This window comes from Photinus pyralis, unplaced genomic scaffold (genome assembly GCF_008802855.1).
Source record: "Photinus pyralis isolate 1611_PpyrPB1 unplaced genomic scaffold, Ppyr1.3 Ppyr1.4_LG4, whole genome shotgun sequence".
NCBI classification, from domain to species: domain Eukaryota; kingdom Metazoa; phylum Arthropoda; class Insecta; order Coleoptera; family Lampyridae; genus Photinus; species Photinus pyralis.
The window spans coordinates 33,522,042-33,543,478 of record NW_022170511.1 but is presented as its reverse complement, the minus strand read 5'-3'; the positions used below and the strand labels follow the sequence as shown (position 1 = coordinate 33,543,478).

Below are 21,437 nucleotides of genomic sequence, written 5' to 3'. Positions count from 1 at the left end.
TTTTCTCCCCACCTCCATATCTCCATCCCGGTGAATCTCCGAGCAATCTTGAAGGCAGATCTGGACTCAGCGACCGCGACAACCTCCAAGTAACAATTTCGGAGCAATTTCGCGGCACTGTTAATTTTTCACTCCACTGCACCCCCGGCCGTAGCGCCGCCTCTGATCATTCCTCAATTCCGTCCCTCATCCGGACAATTTCTAGGGTAGATATGGACTAGGGTCCCCGAACACCCCCGAGTAAATTTCTAAGCGATTTTTCGGCTTTTCATATACGCTTATCATTTTTATGCAATAATAAATGCATTTTGGCTCCCCTTATGCAATTTTCACAAAATGGCTTAATCGGTATTGTATAACATTTTCTGAACACTATGCCAAAAACCGCATTTTGATACGAACTGTTTGCAAAAATTAGAACTTTTTTCTTTATTTCCCTCATTTACTATATTTTGTTGATGAATTAACGCCTTTTCCAAGGTGATATCTACTAACATTAAGTGAACCACTTTTCTCTCAAGAGCAAATTTGGTTGGCGTTACCCCCCGGAGTGTACGAGGTTTAGGCAGTCGGCAATGTGCACGGTGATCTTACGGTAGCGTAGTTCTGTCAGCCATCTTTACCCTACTGAGATAAGATTACCTATTTTTATGTGTTCAACTCACGGGAGCTTAAAACTTCCGAAAGTCATTATGAGTACAACATTCTATAGAATTTAAATACGCAGAACCATAAATATAATTGGTTAACTTGGAAACTGCACGTTCCTATAAATCTACATTTATCTCAATTTTGAAATAATCACGCATACACTTCAACCTCCCTATTTACATCTCCCATCTCCAACCCTACAACAATATGCAGCTCTAAAAATATCCAAAATTAATACTTTCTAAAAAAAGAAAAGAAATCTAAGTTATACTGGGTACTGTTATGTTGTTCATCAAGGCTTCTGTGACTGTCAAAAAACAGCGCTGACAGCCCTCGAGGACGTATAATAATGTCCTGAATTGGTAAAACTCATGATTTTTTACTGTTTTGTAAAGAGAACTTTTTTCTACTGCGCCTAACAAGACTCGAGGCTGGCGCTTCGCTGCGGAGATGTACTGTATCGACTCGTACACCTTTTGCTGTAGCTCAGTACAAGTCACAAGGGGACGTTCGATTTGAGACGATTTGATTGGCCTTCCTATGAGTTAGCTGTACGGTAGTTAACGAGCAGAAAAACCGTTCGCAGCTAGAAGTTCTTTTACAAATAGAGTAAAATATAACTTCGAAGTTGTATAACGTTTATTATAATTTTCCTATGGCTCTTTTACAAAATTGTTTTTGTTTGTTAAATGATCCAAAAATTAAAAATGGTCTCAAACTTGAGCCGATATACTTTTTCGTTGAACGCGATGCATATCCATTGCCATTTAGATCTTCCATTTTTGGTAAGTTAGACTCGGCCAAGTATTAAAAGTAAAAGAGTACCTACTCGCTACTTACAGTGAATGACGAGAGCAAGTAGTACATGACATTTATTGCCATGGAGAATGGAGCCGACACATTTGCCGAGCGATGGACCAGGCAAACACCAATACAGAGACATGAAATACAATAAAACTAGAGAGCCAGGACGCGTACATAATTATCTCTTTGTAATCGACAATAAAAGTAACAATTTTTCAATGGTTTAAATAGATGAAATTATTAAATTCAGGTAATGATGATAGTCGACTTTGCTTTTCTGTGCGGAGGGGTAATGGTACAAATTGGGAAAATAGGTAACACGTTTTTAATTTTCTATTTTATGAAGGAGATGATTTAAACATTAGGTACACAAATAGAGTGGCATATGAAAATTTAAAAATAAAATCGTTACTTTCTCATCCGTAATACATACTAAAATTCCCCAAAACGCGTGTGTCAAAACTCTGCTTGTGATAAAAATTGATTAAGCAATGCGCACACATAGGAAAGGTTTTATAGGTAAATAAAATAAAATAAAATTATTGTAAATAATTAACAGTAGGCCTACCAAATACAATAATATGTACCACATCCTAATTTTTACACTGGCAAACAAATGATAGTAAAGGGTTTTTATCCTTTGAGATGCCTTCTTAACATTTTTCCAGATGCAGTTCTTGGTATCCCGTCTGTTATTGCAATTCCACCCACTAAATGTTTATGCCGTACAACCTTCCTAGCGACAAAGTCCGCGATACTCTTTAAATTTATACGATTTGGATACTGAGCGACAATGAACACTTTTGGAACTTGTCCAAAATGATCGTGTGGTACCCCAACAACCGCGGCGTCCTTAACGTCAGGATGACTTCGCAAGATATCTTCCAGCTCGGCAGGCGCCACTTGGAAGCCTTTCACCTGAAATATGTACACTCAAAGCCTCGCACTGACTCGCTGAATCACTCACCTTAATCATTTCTTTCGAACGATCAGTTATGAATAAATGGCCATCTTCGTCATAATACCCTACGTCTCCAGTGTCCAACCATCCTTCCGAATCCAAAACCGTTTCTGTAGCATTAGAGTTGTCGAGATAACCTTTAAAGACCTGCGGGCCGCGTATTGAAATCAAGCCACTTCGATTACTTCCGAGTAATTCACCAGATTCGCTTTTAATTTTCAACTCCATAGTCGGGTGGATCATACCGCAACCTCCGATTTTCACGCCACCTGAAATATATGGCGTTTGCCAACATATTCCACCGGCCGCTTCTGTTAACCCGTATCCCTGAAGGATGTTAGCGTTCCCCTTAGTTTTCTCGTGCAACCTCTGAACGTCGTTGACACCTAGCGGTGCCGCACCTACTGCGATGGTCCTCATTCGTGTCAAGCACTCGGGTTTTATACGTGGTTCGTTTACTAGTAGTTGCACTGAAAGCCAAATATTAGTTGGGGTGGGATAACGATGGCGATACCTAAAGGGGGCACCAAGTAGCAGTGTGTCAGTTTTTCATTTTCTAATACATCTATGAAAGTTTCTTTGTTGAACTTTGGAATTGTGATCGCCTTGCATCCCAACGTTAGGTTTTCAAGAACGGTGTGCATTCCAAAAATGTGGTGCATTGGAAGTATAGCAGGAAACACGTCCTGATTATTCCCTGTAAAACAACCTTCTGTGACAAATACGTGCATACACAACATATACCATCCGTAAGGGTTTGTATCCTGAATTCGGGAACACTAATATGGTGTATGGTTGAAACCAAATTTCCATTAGTTAATTCGATACACTTAAATAGTCCCGTTGTGCCGCTAGAGTATGGCAGATAAATTACATCATTCCAATCAGATATTCGATTTTTGAAGGGGCAAGTGTTGTCGAAAACTTCGCTCAGTTTAACAGCACCGGCAGGTATATCCATTACTTCCTAAGCAAAGTCTGTTAAGACATTTTTTCATCTTTCCTCTCACCTTTCTGTGATTCATAAGGACAATGGGCACATTTTGGACAACATTGTAGATATTTGGCCACAAATCCGTTAAGGTGAAAATTAATTTTGGTTTTGAGAGCTTGAGGCAGTGAGTTATTTCCTCTACAAACCAATGAAAAATGAACCGATTTGGTGGACGTTGACTTACCTCTTGTGTAGTCGGGATTTAGGGGTGTTATTTTCAACCCTGCTTGTATTGCGCCCAATACAATCATGGCATATTCGGGCACATTAGGTAGAATCGTCGCTACTACATCACCTTTTCTGAGATCCTTGGAATTTGTTAAAAAATTTGCTATTTTGTTTGATTTTTTGTAAACGTCCAAGTAAGAATAACTGCGTTTAGTTTCGACACACACCTAAAAACAATTATTTACGCTATAATAAGATTGTATTTTTTACGGGGTTTGAAATTGACGAACGAATATTTTTGAAACCGCGACATTTTGTTACAGACTTCGCGGAAGTTAAACCAAGTTACCAAAGGTGACTAAAGTCGCCATTTTGTTTATAATAGAAGACTATGTGACTCAGTCGTAGAGCAAAAACAAAAAAATTGCCGTGGCTAGCACAGATAGCACCTGCGCATGCGCGATTCGGCCCTTTTTATGTGTAAGAATATGTGTACCAAATTTGATTCCAATCGGTTCAACCGTTTAGCCGGCAATGATAGTACAGACGGACCGCCAGACCGACATCGGTTTCTGGTGGTTCTAAACGTGTATTTCCGTCAAAAAAAGTGGTGGATCATTTTGTACTCCAATGATCGCAAAAATTCGATATGTCAATCATGGTATTCAAGTCTGCCAATTCGATTTCAAAAATTCCGTGGCAGCGGGTGGTGGGAAAATGCTTTTTAAGTATTTTTTTGTTATTGCCACAAAGGGCGAGCCTTGTTTATATCGCATTGGATCAGGACCTGCATCGACCTTAATTGCTATTTACTTGGCTATGAATGTCCATTATCTTATTATTGCATCTAGAAATCAACGAATTTCCAATGATCTGATATGATTAGTTAAAGATTTGAGATGAAAGATCTGGGAGATGAAATTTTTATGAGAAATTGAAGAAAGGGACAATCCTCCTGATACAAATATTCTCTATCGACAATATTGGCGTTGTTCGCTTGCGAGGGGAAGTGTTGGCGTATGTTGTCAAACAACACATACAACAACTGTTCCGCGTCTCTACATTTCTTACTTTATGTGTTCTTAATAAGTATCACCAAAGAGTAACCATGTATCACAGCGTTAACTTCCTAATTTTCCTTAGTAGGTCATTGTGCCGCATCAATTTTGTAGGTATGTACTCGTATATGATGATTTGTCTAATATTTTTAAAGTCTGTTAATTTCCATAATTTTTTATTCATTAAAATAATCTTATCTCGTACATATTTCCTCACATTTCTTTCGTTATATTTACTAAAAGTAATGTTAAAAATGTATGTTTTGTTCCAAATTCATAACCGAACTGAAATATCTACACTGAGCTACAGGATTGTGGTGATTTCCTACACATACAATTGTCTCTGCATTTAATGCACTCTTCCACGCTTTTGAGTTTCCATTGCACAAGAAATCGACCTTTCTCCTACATACAGCAATTTGACTTACCAATGCAGTTTTGTCACTCCACTTATCCAAATTCTTCCAAACGTAATCACTCAACGATTGTTTTGAAACGGTATTATCTTTGATGATAGAACGTACTATTTTGTCACTTAAATATCTCAATGCTATTTTAGATATCCCTAACCTCGGTAATTTTTTAGCTGTCGCCATATCGATTCACTATAAAATTTATTTAATTATATTAGAATGTTCTGCTAAAGCAACCTTACGCATTCACTGCCCCCTCCTAATGCGATATAAGGCAAGGCCGCATTTAACCTAAAAACGACCGGTGGGAGTCATCCGCGTACTTTCGATTGCCATAAAATCAAACAAATCTTCTCGCCGGAATGTAATTTACAATTCGACAGTTCCTCTTTTTCCGGGCGAATTGTTTCTTCTTATTTCTATAGTGTATTGTATTATATTGTATTATATTATATTATATTATATTATATTATATTATATTATATTATATTATATTATATTATATTATATTATATTATATTATATTATATTATATTATAAGCCTATTGAAAGTGGGTCATATCCAATGACCCCTTGGAGTCAGCCCTCTCTGTCTTGAACCTATTCGGTTCAAACTTTTCACAGTTAACATATATACCACATGTAACAAGCCAATTGTAAATGGGTCAAATCCAATGTCTCCGTGGAGTCACACCAAGGTGCTCTGCCGCTTTTTTAAACGCTCTTTATGGGTTTATTATACATCGCGATAGTTTTTTTTAACTGAACGCATCACTTTTATGGAATGGATGATCTACCATGGCAAATATTCTTTATCTATATCTCACTGCGTAATGGATTACAGGTAAATGCGCTATTCTGCCTCTTGTGACGTAATTTCTTGGCTACTTTTGTCGCACCAAGGTAGGACCTGTTGTCACTTGAACAAACGTTGCATCAAACAAATGTATCACTCAAACTCAAAAAAATCATGTTTATAAAGTGTCCTTATGTGTGGAATGTATGGAAGATGACGCATCCAAAGAAAACCGAGGGAAATTTCTACACCAAAAAGAGACAAGAATAAATTGTGCACAACTCTTGTGCAGGTAAAGCGCATTTTTTAAACCGAAATAGCTTTGGTTTTGACATCACCAATGGATGTATTCCTTGCAGACGTCTCAATCGTCCTTTGTGAGTAACCTCTTCCGACCATCCGTTCTTGAGGTATAAGGGAGACCATTCATTAGAGTACCATGAAGGATAAAACCAGTTCCACAATAGCACATTTTTTTTTAATTCTTAAAAAATGCTCTAAAAAGGAAACAAAGTCACGGTAGGATATCAGAAACTAGTCGTAAATAGAGAGAAGACGATATGGGATAAATCAACGGAAAAACAACAGATGCAGATCGACCATAAAACTGTTAGAAATGGGAACTGGTGTGATACAATATGGTACTCCCCGTGGTTTTTCTTACTCGTTGACTTATAGTTGCTCCTTAGATTATAAACTCGTTGTACTCGCTGTTTTTGCGAATATAGATGACTGGTATTAACCGTAGGCCGGATCGAACCATGTCGCGGGCCGGATTAAGCCCGCGGGCTGCTATTTCCCCATCCCTGGTCTATACAATCTGTTTCGGCACTATTGCTAACTATCTTAATTGTAGAGTTAGAAAGGCGGTTAAATTACCGAAATGTGTATTTTTGTCTACTGAATCTAAATCTGTAATTAAAAAAACAAAGCATCGCATTTTTCAGATAACAACAAAAATGTAACTTATTATATGGAACACCTTATACATTATTACATCACATGACAGCTTATTAAATGCCCTACAAAAGTTCTTAATGCGCCGTGGTCAAAATACCAAGATTTCTCAATTACTTTTATTTAGATCTAGTTATCCATAAAAATGGAATATCTGTTATTAATGTAATTAAATAATGTAGTATTGGTATATCCACAACTTAATTAGGGTAGATTTTTGACAATAAAATTTGGAAACGTTGTGTTCAGATAAATCGTCAATTTTAAATATCCCATCAAGTTTAAAATCCATACGTGACCTGAATTATATCTTTAAATTAATAAATATTGTCAAATAGAGGTAATAATACATCGTTTGCCTTTATTTATGATGCAAATATTATAGGTTACAATTTAAACAATATAAACAATTTTTTATTTATTTATTTGCCTTTATTTTGTAATGTTCAATTCAAACTATTAATAAACTGAGGCATAGTAGTTGACACACTGCTTGACTCGAAAATTAAAGTACTCGGCCCCCTTCTGTTGAAACAGCAGACTTGGTTAATATGACGTGAAACAGTAAACATTTAGGTAAACGACTCCGGGTCCGCAATTATTACGGAAAAGTAGGACGACGAAAACAGGATTATGACAACGAAGGCCTACTTCCTTTCATTATAAAATAGGGAAACTTGATGGTCTGTTAGGGCGGTTTCATGCCAATTCCGCGATGATTCACGCAGCCACATCAATTCCTTCATTTTACCAGTTCAAAAAGGCGCAACTGGTCACCACAAGCTACTAATGACATATTAGATGGTGGTTAAATTTGTCATAATGTCATAATCTACAATTGCATCCCAAATGGCATGGTTATTATAAATTCTGTAGTGTACATTGGTGGACAGATGTGTTCTTTTCTTGTGATTATTGGATAATATACCGTTGTGTAAACTGGGTGTGGTTTTTATAGGTTGAAACGATGCTGAAGACGAGAGCCAGCCACTTTGTGGTGTAAAAATATGCGTTGCTAAGGTAATTTTGGTCTCCATATTGGAAATAGCCGTCAGAGGTCTGTATGTAACATGATCAGGTGTTTTATCAGTTCTGGCGACCTAGAGGAATTTCGAGTGTCGTTGGGTTAATAAAGACGTTAGAGGAAGTGGTTTTTGCTTAAATAAGCAGAGTTAATTTTAGTACCGGTAGTCCAGCCGGGTATGCAATTTTATTTGGATGAATCACGAATCCAAACAACCTGCCCTCAATTTCGCGAAAGTTATATTCGAGACCGTGATTATGCACAGGAATAATAACCCAATGTTCCCCCGTGTCATTATTAATTTTGGTCTTGTTGCATGTAAAATGCAACGATTGATTGTCTTTAAATTCCCTGCCGTATGGTGCTTTATTTATGGCCTAGTGCGTTATCGTCAGAATCCTCAGAATTTACGAGCTTGCTTTTAACCAGCCGTCACGGTTAACGATCTGAAAAAACTTCTTTGTATATCACAATGAGTTCTAATTTCAGTTTTATTTAATCCCGTTTTTATTTGAAAAGCGTTTCTCCTACTCGAACATGTTCCTTCGCGTAAATTTTACCACTCGTAAGTAAACACCCTTGCTACTCGGGTCAACGGATAGACATGCTGATGGGGTTGTTTTTCAGCGGCGAGGTAAGTCCATCGGAGGATATTGCGGCATACATTGCACGACTACAGAAGAAATTTCAGGAGCTGAAAAGATTAATAGGAACTAAATTACCGGACCTGTTTCTGATGAGCCGTGTAATGTCAACACTGCAATTTGCGTATTTCGAGTTCAAAAGCGTCCAGGAATCAGTGTCGGTGAATGATGCCGATTACGCATGTGAAGCCAGTACGAGGGGATACGCACTCCACATTTCTGCATAGGTAAATAATCGCATTTTTCGTATAACAAATAGTTGTTTTGGCGAGCCATCCTCCGTAGCCATCCTGTCTAATTTTTCGGCTTTCTGATTAGTAACATTGAATCCTGGTTCGATCGAACGTTCTGTTTCTCGTTGAATGTGCCCATAGGAGTGCTGACTGAATGCGCCTTCAGGGTGTGAACGAGTTGCTCCCATTGGGACTGAAGAAATTTCACTTTTTGCTTTTGTCGTAGAATAACAAGGTCTTAATTTTGGGAAAGATGAAATCTCATGAAATTCCTGAGGTATCAAGTTAAAATTGCCGAAATTAGTTGTATAAACGTATTAACGTGAATTGAGTTGTTGCTAAGCTTAATCTAGGTAAGCATATTTTTTATATTTCCGCTGTTAACAATATTTTAATTATTTATAGGTTAGTTTATCACATGGTCCCGGCAAATTCTCAATTGTATTTATATGAGAACCCAGTTATATTAGGGTAAATGTGCCTTGGTTGTTAATGCCCGTTTACGCGTTGGCAATTCAACATACATTTAAGCTAACATTCTTTGTGTATCTTTAGGTCTTGGTTGTGGTCTCATGGCATGTATTTATTGTAGCGGGTTCTGCGCTTGTGGGCCTATTATCCATATTTATTACTTTTGAAAGATTTTCAATTGCATTTATCGTTATATTCCAACGCTAATTCCGTTACTGTATTGGTTCTCTTGAAACAAAGTCGAACTAAAATTGTATGGTGGTCAAGAGAACGACCTTAATGACTTCGAGGCTGGTCGATCAAGAGGAGGGGGGGGGGGGATACAGGGTTAGAATTTCAGAGACGTCTTCAGTTTAGACTTTTAGCAATTACTTTATTTTCTGGAACTACTGTGACCAGGTCTGGTCAGTTCTTCGTCATTCTGTACCTTTCCTTCGCAAAAGTTTACCAAGCGCTGTTCTAGGTATATTTTCAGTTACGACAATCCCACCTAGTAAGTGCTTATGCCTCGCAACTTTACTCGCAACGAACTCTTCTATATTCTTTAGATTGACTGAACTTGGCGACTTAGTTACAATGAAAGCTTTTGGAACCTCTCCAAAGCGTTGGTGTGGTATTCCCACCACTAATGCATCACTAACATCGGGATGACTACGCAAAATGGCCTCAATCTCGGCCGGTGCAACTTGAAAACCTTTTACCTAAGGAAAATATTAAAGTGGTGTTACTAGGTAAGTAATGGATTACCTTAATCAGTTCTTTCAATCGGCTGGTTACGAATAAATGGCCATCTTCGTCGTAGTGACCTACATCACCTGTATTTAACCAGCCCTCGGAATCCAGCGTGGATTGTGTAGCTTCCGCATCATTGAGATAACCTTTAAAGATCTGCAAACCACGCAGATAAATCGTACCACTTTCGTTACTTCCGAGCATTTCACCGTCAGCGTTCTGAATTCTAAATTCGGTATTTGGGCCGCTAAGACCACAACTTCCAATTTTCACGCCACCTGGAATATGTGGTGTCTGGAAATGTGTTCCGCCTGTTCCTTCCGATAAACCATATACCTGATATATGCACATCTTGCCGTTAAGTTTTTCGGTTAAGGTTTGCACGTGTCTAACGTCCAATGGAGCGCCACCTACTTGTATGGACCTCATTCTTGCTAAGTGTTCGGGTTTTATACATGGTTGGCTTGCCAGCATTTGTACTAAAAGAGTGGAATGATGAAGTACGAACAATGTTCGGGTATCATACTCAAAGACGGCACTAGATAGCAATGTGTAAAGCTCGTATTTTGCAGGGCTTTTAAGAATAATTGTGTTGTAACCTTTGAAAATGTAATTGCTTTGCAACCCCAGGACATATTACAAAACATTGGCAGAGTTCCAGAAATGTGAGATATTGGTAGTATAGCAGGATACATATCTTGATTCATAGCTGCAATGTCTATACTGTAAAAAACAAAACAGATAAAAAAAAGTACCATCTGTAGGTGCTGTCATCTTAAATTCTGGTACGGTATTGTGATGTACACTTGAAACAATGTTTGCATTGGTTAATTCTATGCACTTAAATAAGCCTGTAGTGCCACTTGAGTAGGGTAGATAAATTACATCATTCCAATCTCGTGTTCGGTTTTGAGAGGGGCTAGTGTTTTCAAAAACTTCGCTCAATTTAATAGCACCTGCTGGTATATCCATTACTTCCTAAACATATAGGTATTATGTACACGTATAGTTTCTTCCCACCTACCTCTGTATGATTCATAACAACAATAGGTACTTTGGACCTCTCCGTTACACGGTAAATGTGTGACCATAAATCCGTTAAAGTAAAAATTAACTTTGGTTTTGATATTCCGATGCAGTGAAGTAGTTCATCTGAAATTAGAAGAAGGTGAATGGTTTTGATCATCTATCTTTCCTAAGAAGAATCAAACATTCCATATCTATTGATAGAGTTGATCAGCTTTCATTATTACACGCCCAATTTTCTGTGCATACCTCTCGTGTATACCGGATTCAAGCTTGTTATTTTGTAACCTGCTTGTACTGCTCCAAGAAAAATGATTGCGTATTCGGGTACATTGGGAAGCATTGTTGCAATTACATCACCTTCGCTTAGCCCAGGAAAATTTGCCAAAAAGTTTGCTACCTTGTTGGATTTTTTGTAGACGTCTGCGTACGAATAACTACGCCCCGTTTCAGCGCATTCCTTAAAAAAATTGGTACATTTTTAAATATCTGCTAATTAACCGGGGTTCTTTCTTTACCATAGCAATTTTGTCACTCCACTTATCCAAGTCTTTCCAAACGTAATCGTTGATTGACAATTTTGGAACTTCCACATTGCTTACTTTGGAGTAAATTATTTTACTAGAAAAACTTCTCCACTCTTTCCCTCGCTCACGTAATGCTAACAATTTTTTTAAATGCGTTACTTTTGTTAGTGCCATGTCGAAGAACTGGTTTTACAATTGATTGCTCTCTCACAACTGCTTCAGTTTTACTCTTTACTTTCCCATAGATGTATTTTCCGTCGGCTGTAATTGTTTGTAAATTAGCAATTAATGTTGTTTGCTAAAGCGGCAACTGATTCTACAAAGGACAGTTATTTTAAAGGTTGTGATTAATATGCATTATTGCTTTGTATATGATTTTGAAGTGTGTTAGCTCGATCATCTATTATACTGTATTACAATATTTTACTAACAATTTTGAAGACTAATGTCAAGGTATTGCGGCGTATTTAAAAATAGCTAAACATCTCGCTGCCTACAATTAAGTCAAATGAAATCAAAATATGACTAACTTTTCCTTACAAATTTTTATTGTTTCTTTGTTCTGTCAACTGATTTCACCAATCATTAAACAATACCATTCGAATTTCATTTTTAACCACTCCCAGATTCTGTTATTGAGTAACAAATTTATTTGGGGTGGATACCACGACCCCAAAAATTGTTCCGATTACCGTTAGTAAAAGGTAAACAGAAATTCGATACAACACTTATCAAAAGAATGAGAAAAATAGACTCAACGATCACCTTTTCAACATCCTGTATATACAGAGTGGCCCAACGAGAAGTATTATGCAGAGGGCTTTTAGGGTACTAAATTTAGAAATTTCGAAAAATCCTCGAACACGTCAATTTTGTATTCGAGGGGGACAACTTTTGGAATACAAATCACGAACCCAAGTCTTCACCCCTCTACGTAGGGAGCTTAACCCCTAAAATTTTAAATGGAATCCTATGGCAAATGACACATTATTTGAAAGCCAATTTAATCGTGATTACTAATCTGCTTTGCTTTTTAAATTCTATTGATTCGTTTCGGAGATATTCGCATTTGAAATGGTTTTTTTCCCCTGATTTAAGTTCTTTAGATTACTTCTTGTGGGGATATTTAAAGAATAAAGTTTATGCTACTCCGCCCGGAACATTACAAGGGTTGCGAGCACGTATAACCATAGTGTAAGAATAGAATACACTATGGTATAACTCAACAATTTCGAGCGATTACCCCTGAAATCTTGCAACATGTACGGCAGCGTTTTGAAGCAAATCTTTATTATTGCATGGAAGCAGGCGGAAGGCAATTCGAGCATTTATTGAAATAATGTTGTGTTATTTGTTATTTTTTGAACAATTTAAACCAATTTATAAATTTTAATACAAGGTGACTTGATCGCATTTGTTTTGGTTTTTTTAGAAAAAAACATTTCAAATGCGAATATCTCCGAAACGAATCAATAGAACTTAAAAAGCAAAGCAGATTAGTAATCACGATTAAATTGGCTTTCAAATAATGTGCCACTTGCCATAGGATTCCATTTAAAATTTTAGGGGTGAAGCTCCCTACGTAGAGGGGGTGAAGACTTGGGTTCGTGATTTGTATTCCAAAAGTTGTCCCCCTCGAATACAAAATTGACGTGTTCGAGGATTTTTCGAAATTTCTAAATTTAATACCCTAAAAGCCCTCTGTATACTTCTCGTTGGGCCACTCTGTATAGTAATTTATTAAATTACACCTTCCCAACATTCTGGGTTGCTGTGAAACAAAGGATACAATACAAATTTGAACATGAAAAAAAAACAAATTAATTATAAATGATTTCTTAAAATGTAAATGGAATTTTTTTATAGTAGTTATTGCTATTAATTCTAACAATTTTGATGGTAATCCAAAAGTGTGGGAAAATTTTTTGAAAAAAGTGGTCATTGTTCCGCGGGCACCAACAAGTAGTCCTATGATATCAACTTTTTTTAATCCATAAGTTTCTTTGAAGAAGGTCGTTGTTGAACCATAAATCTTTTGTTTTTCTAAATTTACGTTAACTGCTTGGTGTTCGTCATCTTCGAATCTAACAGTGGGATCGATAATCCAACCGACATTCTTCTTTTTCTCAATAGCCAATATGTCAACCCTTCTGGTACTGCCCGAATTCGCGGTACAAACCACCTCCTCGTAGGCGGTTAAATATTTAGACCGTAAAGCGTGACCTATCATAGTACGCACAGTATGATGGCGATGATTCCGTAAACGTTCACCGAATGGGCAGGACCCAAGGACATGAGGCAAAGTTTCAGATATGAATGTCTCAGTGTCGTAACAGTGCCGACACCGGGTCCGTCCTTTGATTTGCCTGGAAGCGCTCTTACTGGAGCGACATCACCAATCATTTTTATTGCGTCTTTTAATTCTGAAGAAGAAAGTCCAGAGCGATCTAGAATATTATTCGCTGGGGGATAGTCCTTAAAAAGGATTACACCTCTACCCTTATGTGTCAATTTAGTCCAATTAATGTATTCTCGATCTTGTAAAAAGGATCTTATGTATTTTACGGGCTTGTTCAGGAAGACTTCATCCATTAAATTAAGCTTTTTCAAACATAATTTCTTTTCATCTTCCAAATTTCTTGTTTTTATAATGATTTCTTCATTAGAAAGTTGCAGACGATTACGTAATATTAATAAGCCTCTCAACCAGCGCAAAATAATTGGAGACCTTTTTAGCGCATTTCCACAAAAATTAAAAAAAATGCGCTATTGTGGCCACTTTGTCCGTCCGTCCGTCCGTCCGTCCGTCCGCTCGTTTTGCGACGCTACTAGTTCTTTATCTTAAGAGCTATTGTTCTACTTTTTTCGCTATTTGGTTCGTTATGGTGTCGAGTCTTGTACCAAGGAAGGAATTTTTTCTGTACCGCTTACAAAAAAAGTTATTGTAAAAAAAACAAAAAACCGTTTTTTACATGTTCCATAATTTTACACTTTTGCCGTTTATTAACGATCCTAGAGATCGTTTATAATTTTGCATTGCTATCTGTCGTCTGCCTGTTGGTCTGTCCGTCTGTTCCTTTGTCTGTCTGTCCGTGTGAACGATAACATTGTTTAGAAATGTTCGATCGCTTTTACATCTCCGTTAGTTATGAACTGAATTGCATGAAATTCAATATGGGCATAGATTTAGCCATATAATACGCAACGCCAAAAGTTGAATCGAATCGATTCAAAATTCACAGTGCCCTTTTCGCATCTCGACCATTTATAAACCGAATTGCAAATTTTTTACTTATAAAAGTATTTGAATGAAATTTGATACATAGGCACTTGGAATAAAGGAAAATCAAACGCCAATTTCAAAATTTGGTTTTGCGCATGCGCAGTGCAAACTTTTTTATTTATGGAAGAATTTAAACGAAATTTGATACATAGGCACTTGGGATAAAGGAAAATCAAACGCCAATTTCAAAATTTGGTTTTGCGGATGCGCAGTGCCAATTGTTTTATTTATGGAAGAATTTAAATGAAATTTGATACATAGGCACTTGGAATAAAGGAAAATCTAGCGCACTTTCAAAATTTTATTTTGCGCATGCGCAGTGCTAACTTTTTTATCTATGGAAGCATTTAAGTGAAATTTGATATTTAGGCGCTTGGAACAAAGGAAAATCTAACATTAGTTTCAAAATTTAGGTTTGCACATGCGCAGTTCCAACTTTCTTATTTAGAAAAGCATTGAAATGAAATTCTTCTCATAAACTGACATTGAAGTAGCACGACAAAAATGGATTGCCCATGTGCAACGCTATCTTTCATATTTGTGGCCGGATTTTTACGAGTTTATAGAAGTTGCATCTTACAAATGGGATGTGAATGCAAGTGGAAATGCGCTTTATGTAAATCGTTTACGATTACTTTTTAACTTGTTTATTTTTTATGCATATATCATTGCGAAGGTATATTGTATTATATTTATCGCACAAGGCGCTGTCCAAAGACGTCAACTTTATGAAACTTGCTTTTATTTTACCAGCCCTTATACTCTTAGCGATTCGAAAGAGAACATCTTTGTTTATCGCAATGAGTTTAATATCAGTTTATTTAATTCCGATGTTTTCTTGAAAAGCGGTTCTCCGATTTGAAAATGTTCCTTCGGGTATATTTTACCGTCTTGCTACGAATCAGGCTGCTAAAAAGATTTTTCTTGTTCTGTAATTTACTGTAATTCGTCTATTCGCACACATATGGAAATTATAAGTAACCTGCAATTTGTCACAAATCCGAATTTGTTTAAATATTCTCCACGACGTACTCAAAATTTGGGAGTTCTCACCACTTAATATGATTTTACCCGAAGTCAAAACGAATTTTTACACGTACGCGAGGATGTTTCTCACAACGCGGCAAAAAATATCGATCGGGCACACCAACATTAGTACGTGATCGCTCTTTGAAGTTAAACGAAAGTCTTTTGTATTTACGCGAAATAATCAACAAATGATTTAATTCAATTCATTCGTATAGCGATTCAGCGAGGAAACGCGGCATCCGTTTTAGACACTACCAAATTCTACAGAATGTTTAAATGAAATTTAATTTTATGTTTAAATTTATATTCGAAGACATGTATCTAAATATTAAATTGGTTTATCAATAGCAAAATGAAAACAAAACAAAAATATCAGTGTATCCTAATTTGGTACGGTCTCACGCTCGTAACTTCACTTGGAATTCAATTTCAGCGTACCTCACCTAGTACGCTTAGAATTCCCGTTCTCCCACATCTCTCGCCCGTTAGAAGTTCTGAAACGGAACCAATTTTTTTAGCGGAATGACCTCGACTAGAATACCTTTTTTAAACGAGGAAACCTGCATTTTTGTCACGTGCTTCCCTTTAAACAGAACGGAGTGGAACTCTTAGGTTTGGAGAGATTGTGGCAACCGCCCTCGCTTTCCACAAATAAGTTTCCGGTTATCGCCAGACATACTATTGTTCATGTTCTCTACGAAGCGGTATATGTGTACATTTTGTCTGTGTTGAAAAGAATTTCTTAAAATGTTGATAGGTGATAGGAAACTGAATGTTGAACGTCACGAGCGACAGATTGTCAATCGTGTGTATTTCATCATACACCGCATTATATGCATATTCAAGAGGTTATGGGCCCAGAAACATTGTGGAAGTAGTGACATTAAACTACGTGCCACTAGACGAACGTGCGTGAGAAAATTTTTCAAATTAAAGTAAGATCACTTCGTATGGATCAGCGAAGATTGAATCACTGACACGCGAAAACTATCGTTCGTGGTGTCGTCAAATGAAGGCGATCATAAACAAGAATAACCTATTAGCCTCTTATGTGATAAAATTAAACTCGAAAACATTTACAAGTTGTGAAACGTATTTCAAGTAGGTCAAGCGCGTAACCACAGAACCACTCCATGCTAGGACAAGAACCTATTTTACTTTAGCCTAGACAAGAACCGCCCAATTGCAAACGAAGGTCGGACAACCCATTTAATCGTAACCGAGAACCCCCGTCACCAAGGCCACATCCAAAATTGGGAAAACCACTCTTCAGTTACACGTAACCGAGAAACCCCAGACGCAAAAGAAGTTAAGTAACCGAGGAATCCATTCCGACTTTGGTGGTGGCGATTCTTAGGTAAAACAAAAAACGTTTTAAGATGAACCTACTGTTGAGGATCATGTAATTACATTTACAGTGACTGTATATGCTCCATATTTCGTTCCATCACGTTTCTTCAGCAATGCCGGTGACGCTACTGTTTCCGACGCATTCAGTTGTCACTAAAAGAATGAGAAACGTAGCTATAGATTATGTTTCTATTGATTCGATTTAATTAAATTAAACGCCTCCCACCGCCACCTTCAAGTATACATTTAATTGTTACATTACGTAGTTGAATGTTCCGTTATTCCCTCAGATTTCTTCGCAAAATTTTACCAGAAGGAGTTTTTGGTATATGATCAATTACAACAATGCCACCTAGTAAGTGTTTGTGCTTTGAAACTTTACTCGCAACGAACTCTTCTATTCTCTTCAGATTAATGTGAGCTATCGATCTAGTAACAATGAACGCTTTTGGAACCTCCCCAAATCGATCGTGCGGTATTCCTACAACTGCAGCATCATCAACGTCAGGATGACTACGCAAAATGTTCTCAAGCTCCGCAGGTGCGACTTGGAACCCTTTTACCTACAAGCCGTTAAATTGAAGTACCATTATGAGTTTATCGTGACTGACCTTTATCATTTCTTTCAATCGGTCAGTTATGAATATATGGTCATCTTCATCGAAGTGTCCTAAATCACCCGTATTTAACCATCCTTCCGAATCCAACGCCAACCGTGTAGCCTCTGGATTGTCGAGGTAGCCTTTAAAAACTTGCGGGCCACGGATATAAATCGTACCACTTTCATTTCTACCGAGCATTTCTCCTTCCCCGTTTACAATTTTGCATTCTATTCCAGGGAGGTTTATACCACAGCTGCCAGCTTTCATACCGCTTGGGACGTGCGGTGTTTGCAAATGTGACGGTCCCGCTGTTTCGGTCATACCATACGCTTGCAGGACGTGAATCTTTCCATTAGCTTTCTCGATTAAACACTGCAAGTCGTGAGTTCCCAATGGTGCACCTCCTATTAGAATGGCGTTAAAGCTCCCTAAGTGTTCAGATGTTATACAGGGATCGTTAATTAATAGTTGTGCTAAAAGTGTAAGATTGTGTAATGGAAATAGTAGTATACGCACATCGAACCTAAAGGAGGTACCATGTGGCAGATCGTAGGCCTCATATTTCGTAAAATATTTGTAAATGATTTCCTGGTAAACTTTGGGACTGTAATTATTTTGCACCCCAGTGCTAAATATACAAAAACAGCGTAAACAGACATGTGGGACATCGGTAGTATCGCAAAGAACACGTCCTGATTCTCGTCTGCAGTAGGCACACTTGGAAAAGCTAAACATATTTTGGAAACGTACCATCAGTGGGTGCTGACATATTGAATTCTGGCACAGTGTAATTATGTACACTATGCATAATGTTTGCGTTTGTCAATTCTATGCACTTCATTAATCCCGTGGTTCCGCTAGAATAGGGAAGATAGATTACATCATTCCAGTAATGTACTCGTTTTTGTGATGGATAGGTGTTCCCAAAAACTTCACTCAATTTTATAGCACCTGTAGGGGCATCCATTACTTCCTAAAAAAGTATCTTACTTCTGGACTCAATTTCTCTATCTTACGTACCTCTCTGTGGTTCATAACAACAATTGGTGCGTTTGTTCCTTTTATACCATGGTAAATCTTCGCCCATAAATCGGTTAAAGTAAAAATGATGCTTGGCTTCGAGATTCCAAAACAGTAAATTAATTCATCTGAATGCGAATATGTGAAATACTTTGGTTTTATTAATATCATTACCTTTTGTTAAGTCAGGACTCAAGGGTGATACTTTCAAACCTGCTTGTAGTGCTCCAAGTACGATCATCGGGTATTCGGGAACGTTAGGGAGGATTGTTGCAACTACATCACCTTTGCTTAGTCCCTTACAATTTGTCAAAAAGTTTGCTACCCTTTTGGATTTTTTGTGGACCTCTGCGTAGGAATAGCTCCGCCCTGTTTCGGCGCATTCCTTAACAAAATTGATACATTTAGAAATATTTGTTTATTGACCGCTTTACCATAGCAATTTTGTCACTCCACTTATCCAAGTCTTTCCAAACGTAGTCGTCGATTGACAATTTTGGAACTTCCACATTGCTCACTTTGGAGTAAATTATTTTATCAGAAAAACTTCTCCACCCTTTCCCTCGCGCGCGTAATGGTAACAATTTTTGTAAATGCGTCACTTTTGTTAGTGCCATCGAACTGGTTTTACAAATTGCTCTCTCACAACTGCTTCATTTTGTATGTCTGCTTTCTCATAAATGGTGTAATTTCAGTGGGCTCAATATTGTTAAGAAATTAGCAATTAATGTTGTTTGCTGTTGTGCGTTGTCGTACATCAAGGGGGGCATCTGAATTTTGTAATGGACAATGATTTCAAAGGTTAATTAGTTCACATAAGGACGCACATTCTCAACCTTGTCAGATAATTGATTTAAATATGATATTGAAGTGTTTTAACTCAAGCCGGCTCGTGTGGCGCAGTTCAGTTAAAGCTGAACTGTGTAACCGGCTGGTTACGTTTCAACTCTTGCTACCGTTTCTTCTTCAAGCTACTTTATTTTGGGGTGGTTCTTCTTACATAAAACAATTGTTGTTGGACTCCGACTAGCATTCAGTCGATGGTCCTTTTCTGGCCTCGAGGAAATGGGAAAGGATAAATGAATAAAAATCAATAATCTTTATTAAAACCTATTACGTTCTTATTTTCTTAGAAATTCGCCTTTAATCTGTAGATAACACATGTTAAAAGAAATGGGGGTTGAGGCGGCACATTCCTGTAAGAGTAGGGTTAACTCATTCATTCACAAAACTCACTGCATAAAAAGGAAAATCTATCTTTATTATGTTAACTGCAATCAAAATATTTAACGCTAGGACCGCCGAGTACAGAAAGAAACTTAATTTTTGTTTCAGAAATTAATATATAACTAAATCGAAAATCAAAACAAACTGCTGTAAGTGCGTGGCGTAACGCTTCCAGGTTCGAGTCGTTAACATTAAAGTAAACAGTGCTCACAAGCACTTATTTGAAAGCAAAACACCAGTAGGGAATTAAATCGCCTTTACAATAATACCGATTTATACTACTGTTCTATGACAAACCACAACACAGTAATCTACAACGGGGTGAACTACAAATAACGGTAAACTACGACGCGATAAAGTTTTATAATTGTTTATACATACCTTTAAGGTCAATTGTGTATGTGCACCAGGAGCCGGAACGCAATCTTGGTCTCTCTCCGATTGATGTTGAAGTCGAATGAATTTAGGACCGCCCACTGCAGACTGCTATTCGAGTTTGGTTCGGCCAATCATCACAGGTAGGCTTCAGTGCGGCTCCTCTGGGTACCCTCAACGCACACGGACCGCGCGTAGAATAGAAAGTGAGAACCTCTTTCGGTTATTTCGCAGTTTTTTTAATTTTCTTCGGAGTGCCGTGAAGATCGTCTTCGGCTTAGATACGGTGGCTCGATGGGGATGGTTTCGTTCGGTTCTTTATTTTTATTTTTCTTCAAATTTCGCCTCGATTCGCTTATTACAACAATACGCGCTTATGGTTTACGGGCGCGACCGGCACAGAGGTTGCTCCGTGAAAAGACGGCGGGCAACTGCTGCTTTGGTGCTGGAAACATGCTACGGTAGGGTCTTGTGATTTCTTTATCTGGTTCGGAAGAGAGTGGGAATAGTTTTAGATAGCACAGTATAAGTATTATATGTTATAAATAATATAATAATATGATATACCATTTTTCGTTAGAAATTAACTTTTCATACAATTCTGGACTACAATAAAAACACCTTGAACGTTATATAATTTGTGAAAAAATCACCCTTACATATAAAATAGTAGGTAAATGCAGATAATTCACTAATTGATAACCCTTAATATTAATCTAGGGTTTTAGTGCGGAAATTTTGTTAGCAAACCTCAGATTCGGATTCAGCACCCCAAAAAACGTATGGGTGAAAGAAATCAAAACTACCCCACAACTTTCCTGGTAGAAATACAATTTAACTGGATTAACTTGGAATGGAAAGCAATAATTTAAATGGCTTTAAACTAGTAAAAGTAAAATTTTCATGGACCAAGAATTATCCGTACAAATCGGCGATAAACGTAACGTTAGCTCATAAAACACACATTTTTAATTACCAGCGACGAATGCGATGCTAGAGTAATGATTAGGTACATTTTTCCCATGTAATTGTTTTGGGTTCGTTTCCGTCTTAGTCTGATATTATCTTCTGTTTAAAAGAATTTTTGTATGT

At 37.5% G+C, this 21,437-nt stretch overlaps 3 protein-coding genes across 4 annotated transcripts; all 3 read right to left on the bottom strand.

Annotated features, from left to right (window-relative positions):
• Positions 1-1,984: 1,984 nt before the first annotated feature.
• LOC116167932 (probable 4-coumarate--CoA ligase 3) lies at positions 1,985-5,324 on the bottom strand. Its single transcript, XM_031483547.1, has 7 exons — positions 5,065-5,324; positions 3,595-3,805; positions 3,427-3,548; positions 3,161-3,383; positions 2,931-3,113; positions 2,423-2,886; positions 1,985-2,373 (listed from the first exon to the last, which is right to left on the bottom strand). Exons 1-7 carry the CDS (start codon positions 5,230-5,232, stop codon positions 2,089-2,091), a joined length of 1,656 nt encoding a protein of 551 aa, XP_031339407.1. The 5' UTR covers positions 5,233-5,324; the 3' UTR covers positions 1,985-2,088.
• A 4,197-nt stretch (positions 5,325-9,521) lies between these two features.
• LOC116167930 (4-coumarate--CoA ligase 1-like) lies at positions 9,522-11,764 on the bottom strand. Its single transcript, XM_031483545.1, has 7 exons — positions 11,451-11,764; positions 11,182-11,392; positions 10,931-11,058; positions 10,662-10,884; positions 10,433-10,615; positions 9,922-10,385; positions 9,522-9,875 (listed from the first exon to the last, which is right to left on the bottom strand). The coding sequence occupies exons 1-7, from the start codon at positions 11,631-11,633 to the stop codon at positions 9,591-9,593; spliced, it is 1,677 nt and encodes a 558-aa protein (XP_031339405.1). The 5' UTR covers positions 11,634-11,764; the 3' UTR covers positions 9,522-9,590.
• Positions 11,765-17,196: 5,432 nt separating this feature from the next.
• Positions 17,197-19,404, bottom strand: LOC116167929 (probable 4-coumarate--CoA ligase 3). Of its 2 annotated transcripts, XM_031483544.1 has the most exons (8): positions 19,178-19,404; positions 18,918-19,128; positions 18,744-18,871; positions 18,474-18,696; positions 18,247-18,426; positions 17,733-18,196; positions 17,384-17,684; positions 17,209-17,274 (listed from the first exon to the last, which is right to left on the bottom strand). In XM_031483544.1, the coding sequence occupies exons 1-7, from the start codon at positions 19,358-19,360 to the stop codon at positions 17,400-17,402; spliced, it is 1,674 nt and encodes a 557-aa protein (XP_031339404.1). In that variant the 5' UTR covers positions 19,361-19,404; the 3' UTR covers positions 17,209-17,274; positions 17,384-17,399. The 2 variants fall into 2 exon arrangements, with proteins under 2 accessions (XP_031339403.1, XP_031339404.1); XM_031483543.1 differs by having other exon boundaries at positions 17,197-17,684.
• Between the last annotated feature and the right edge of the window lie 2,033 nt (positions 19,405-21,437).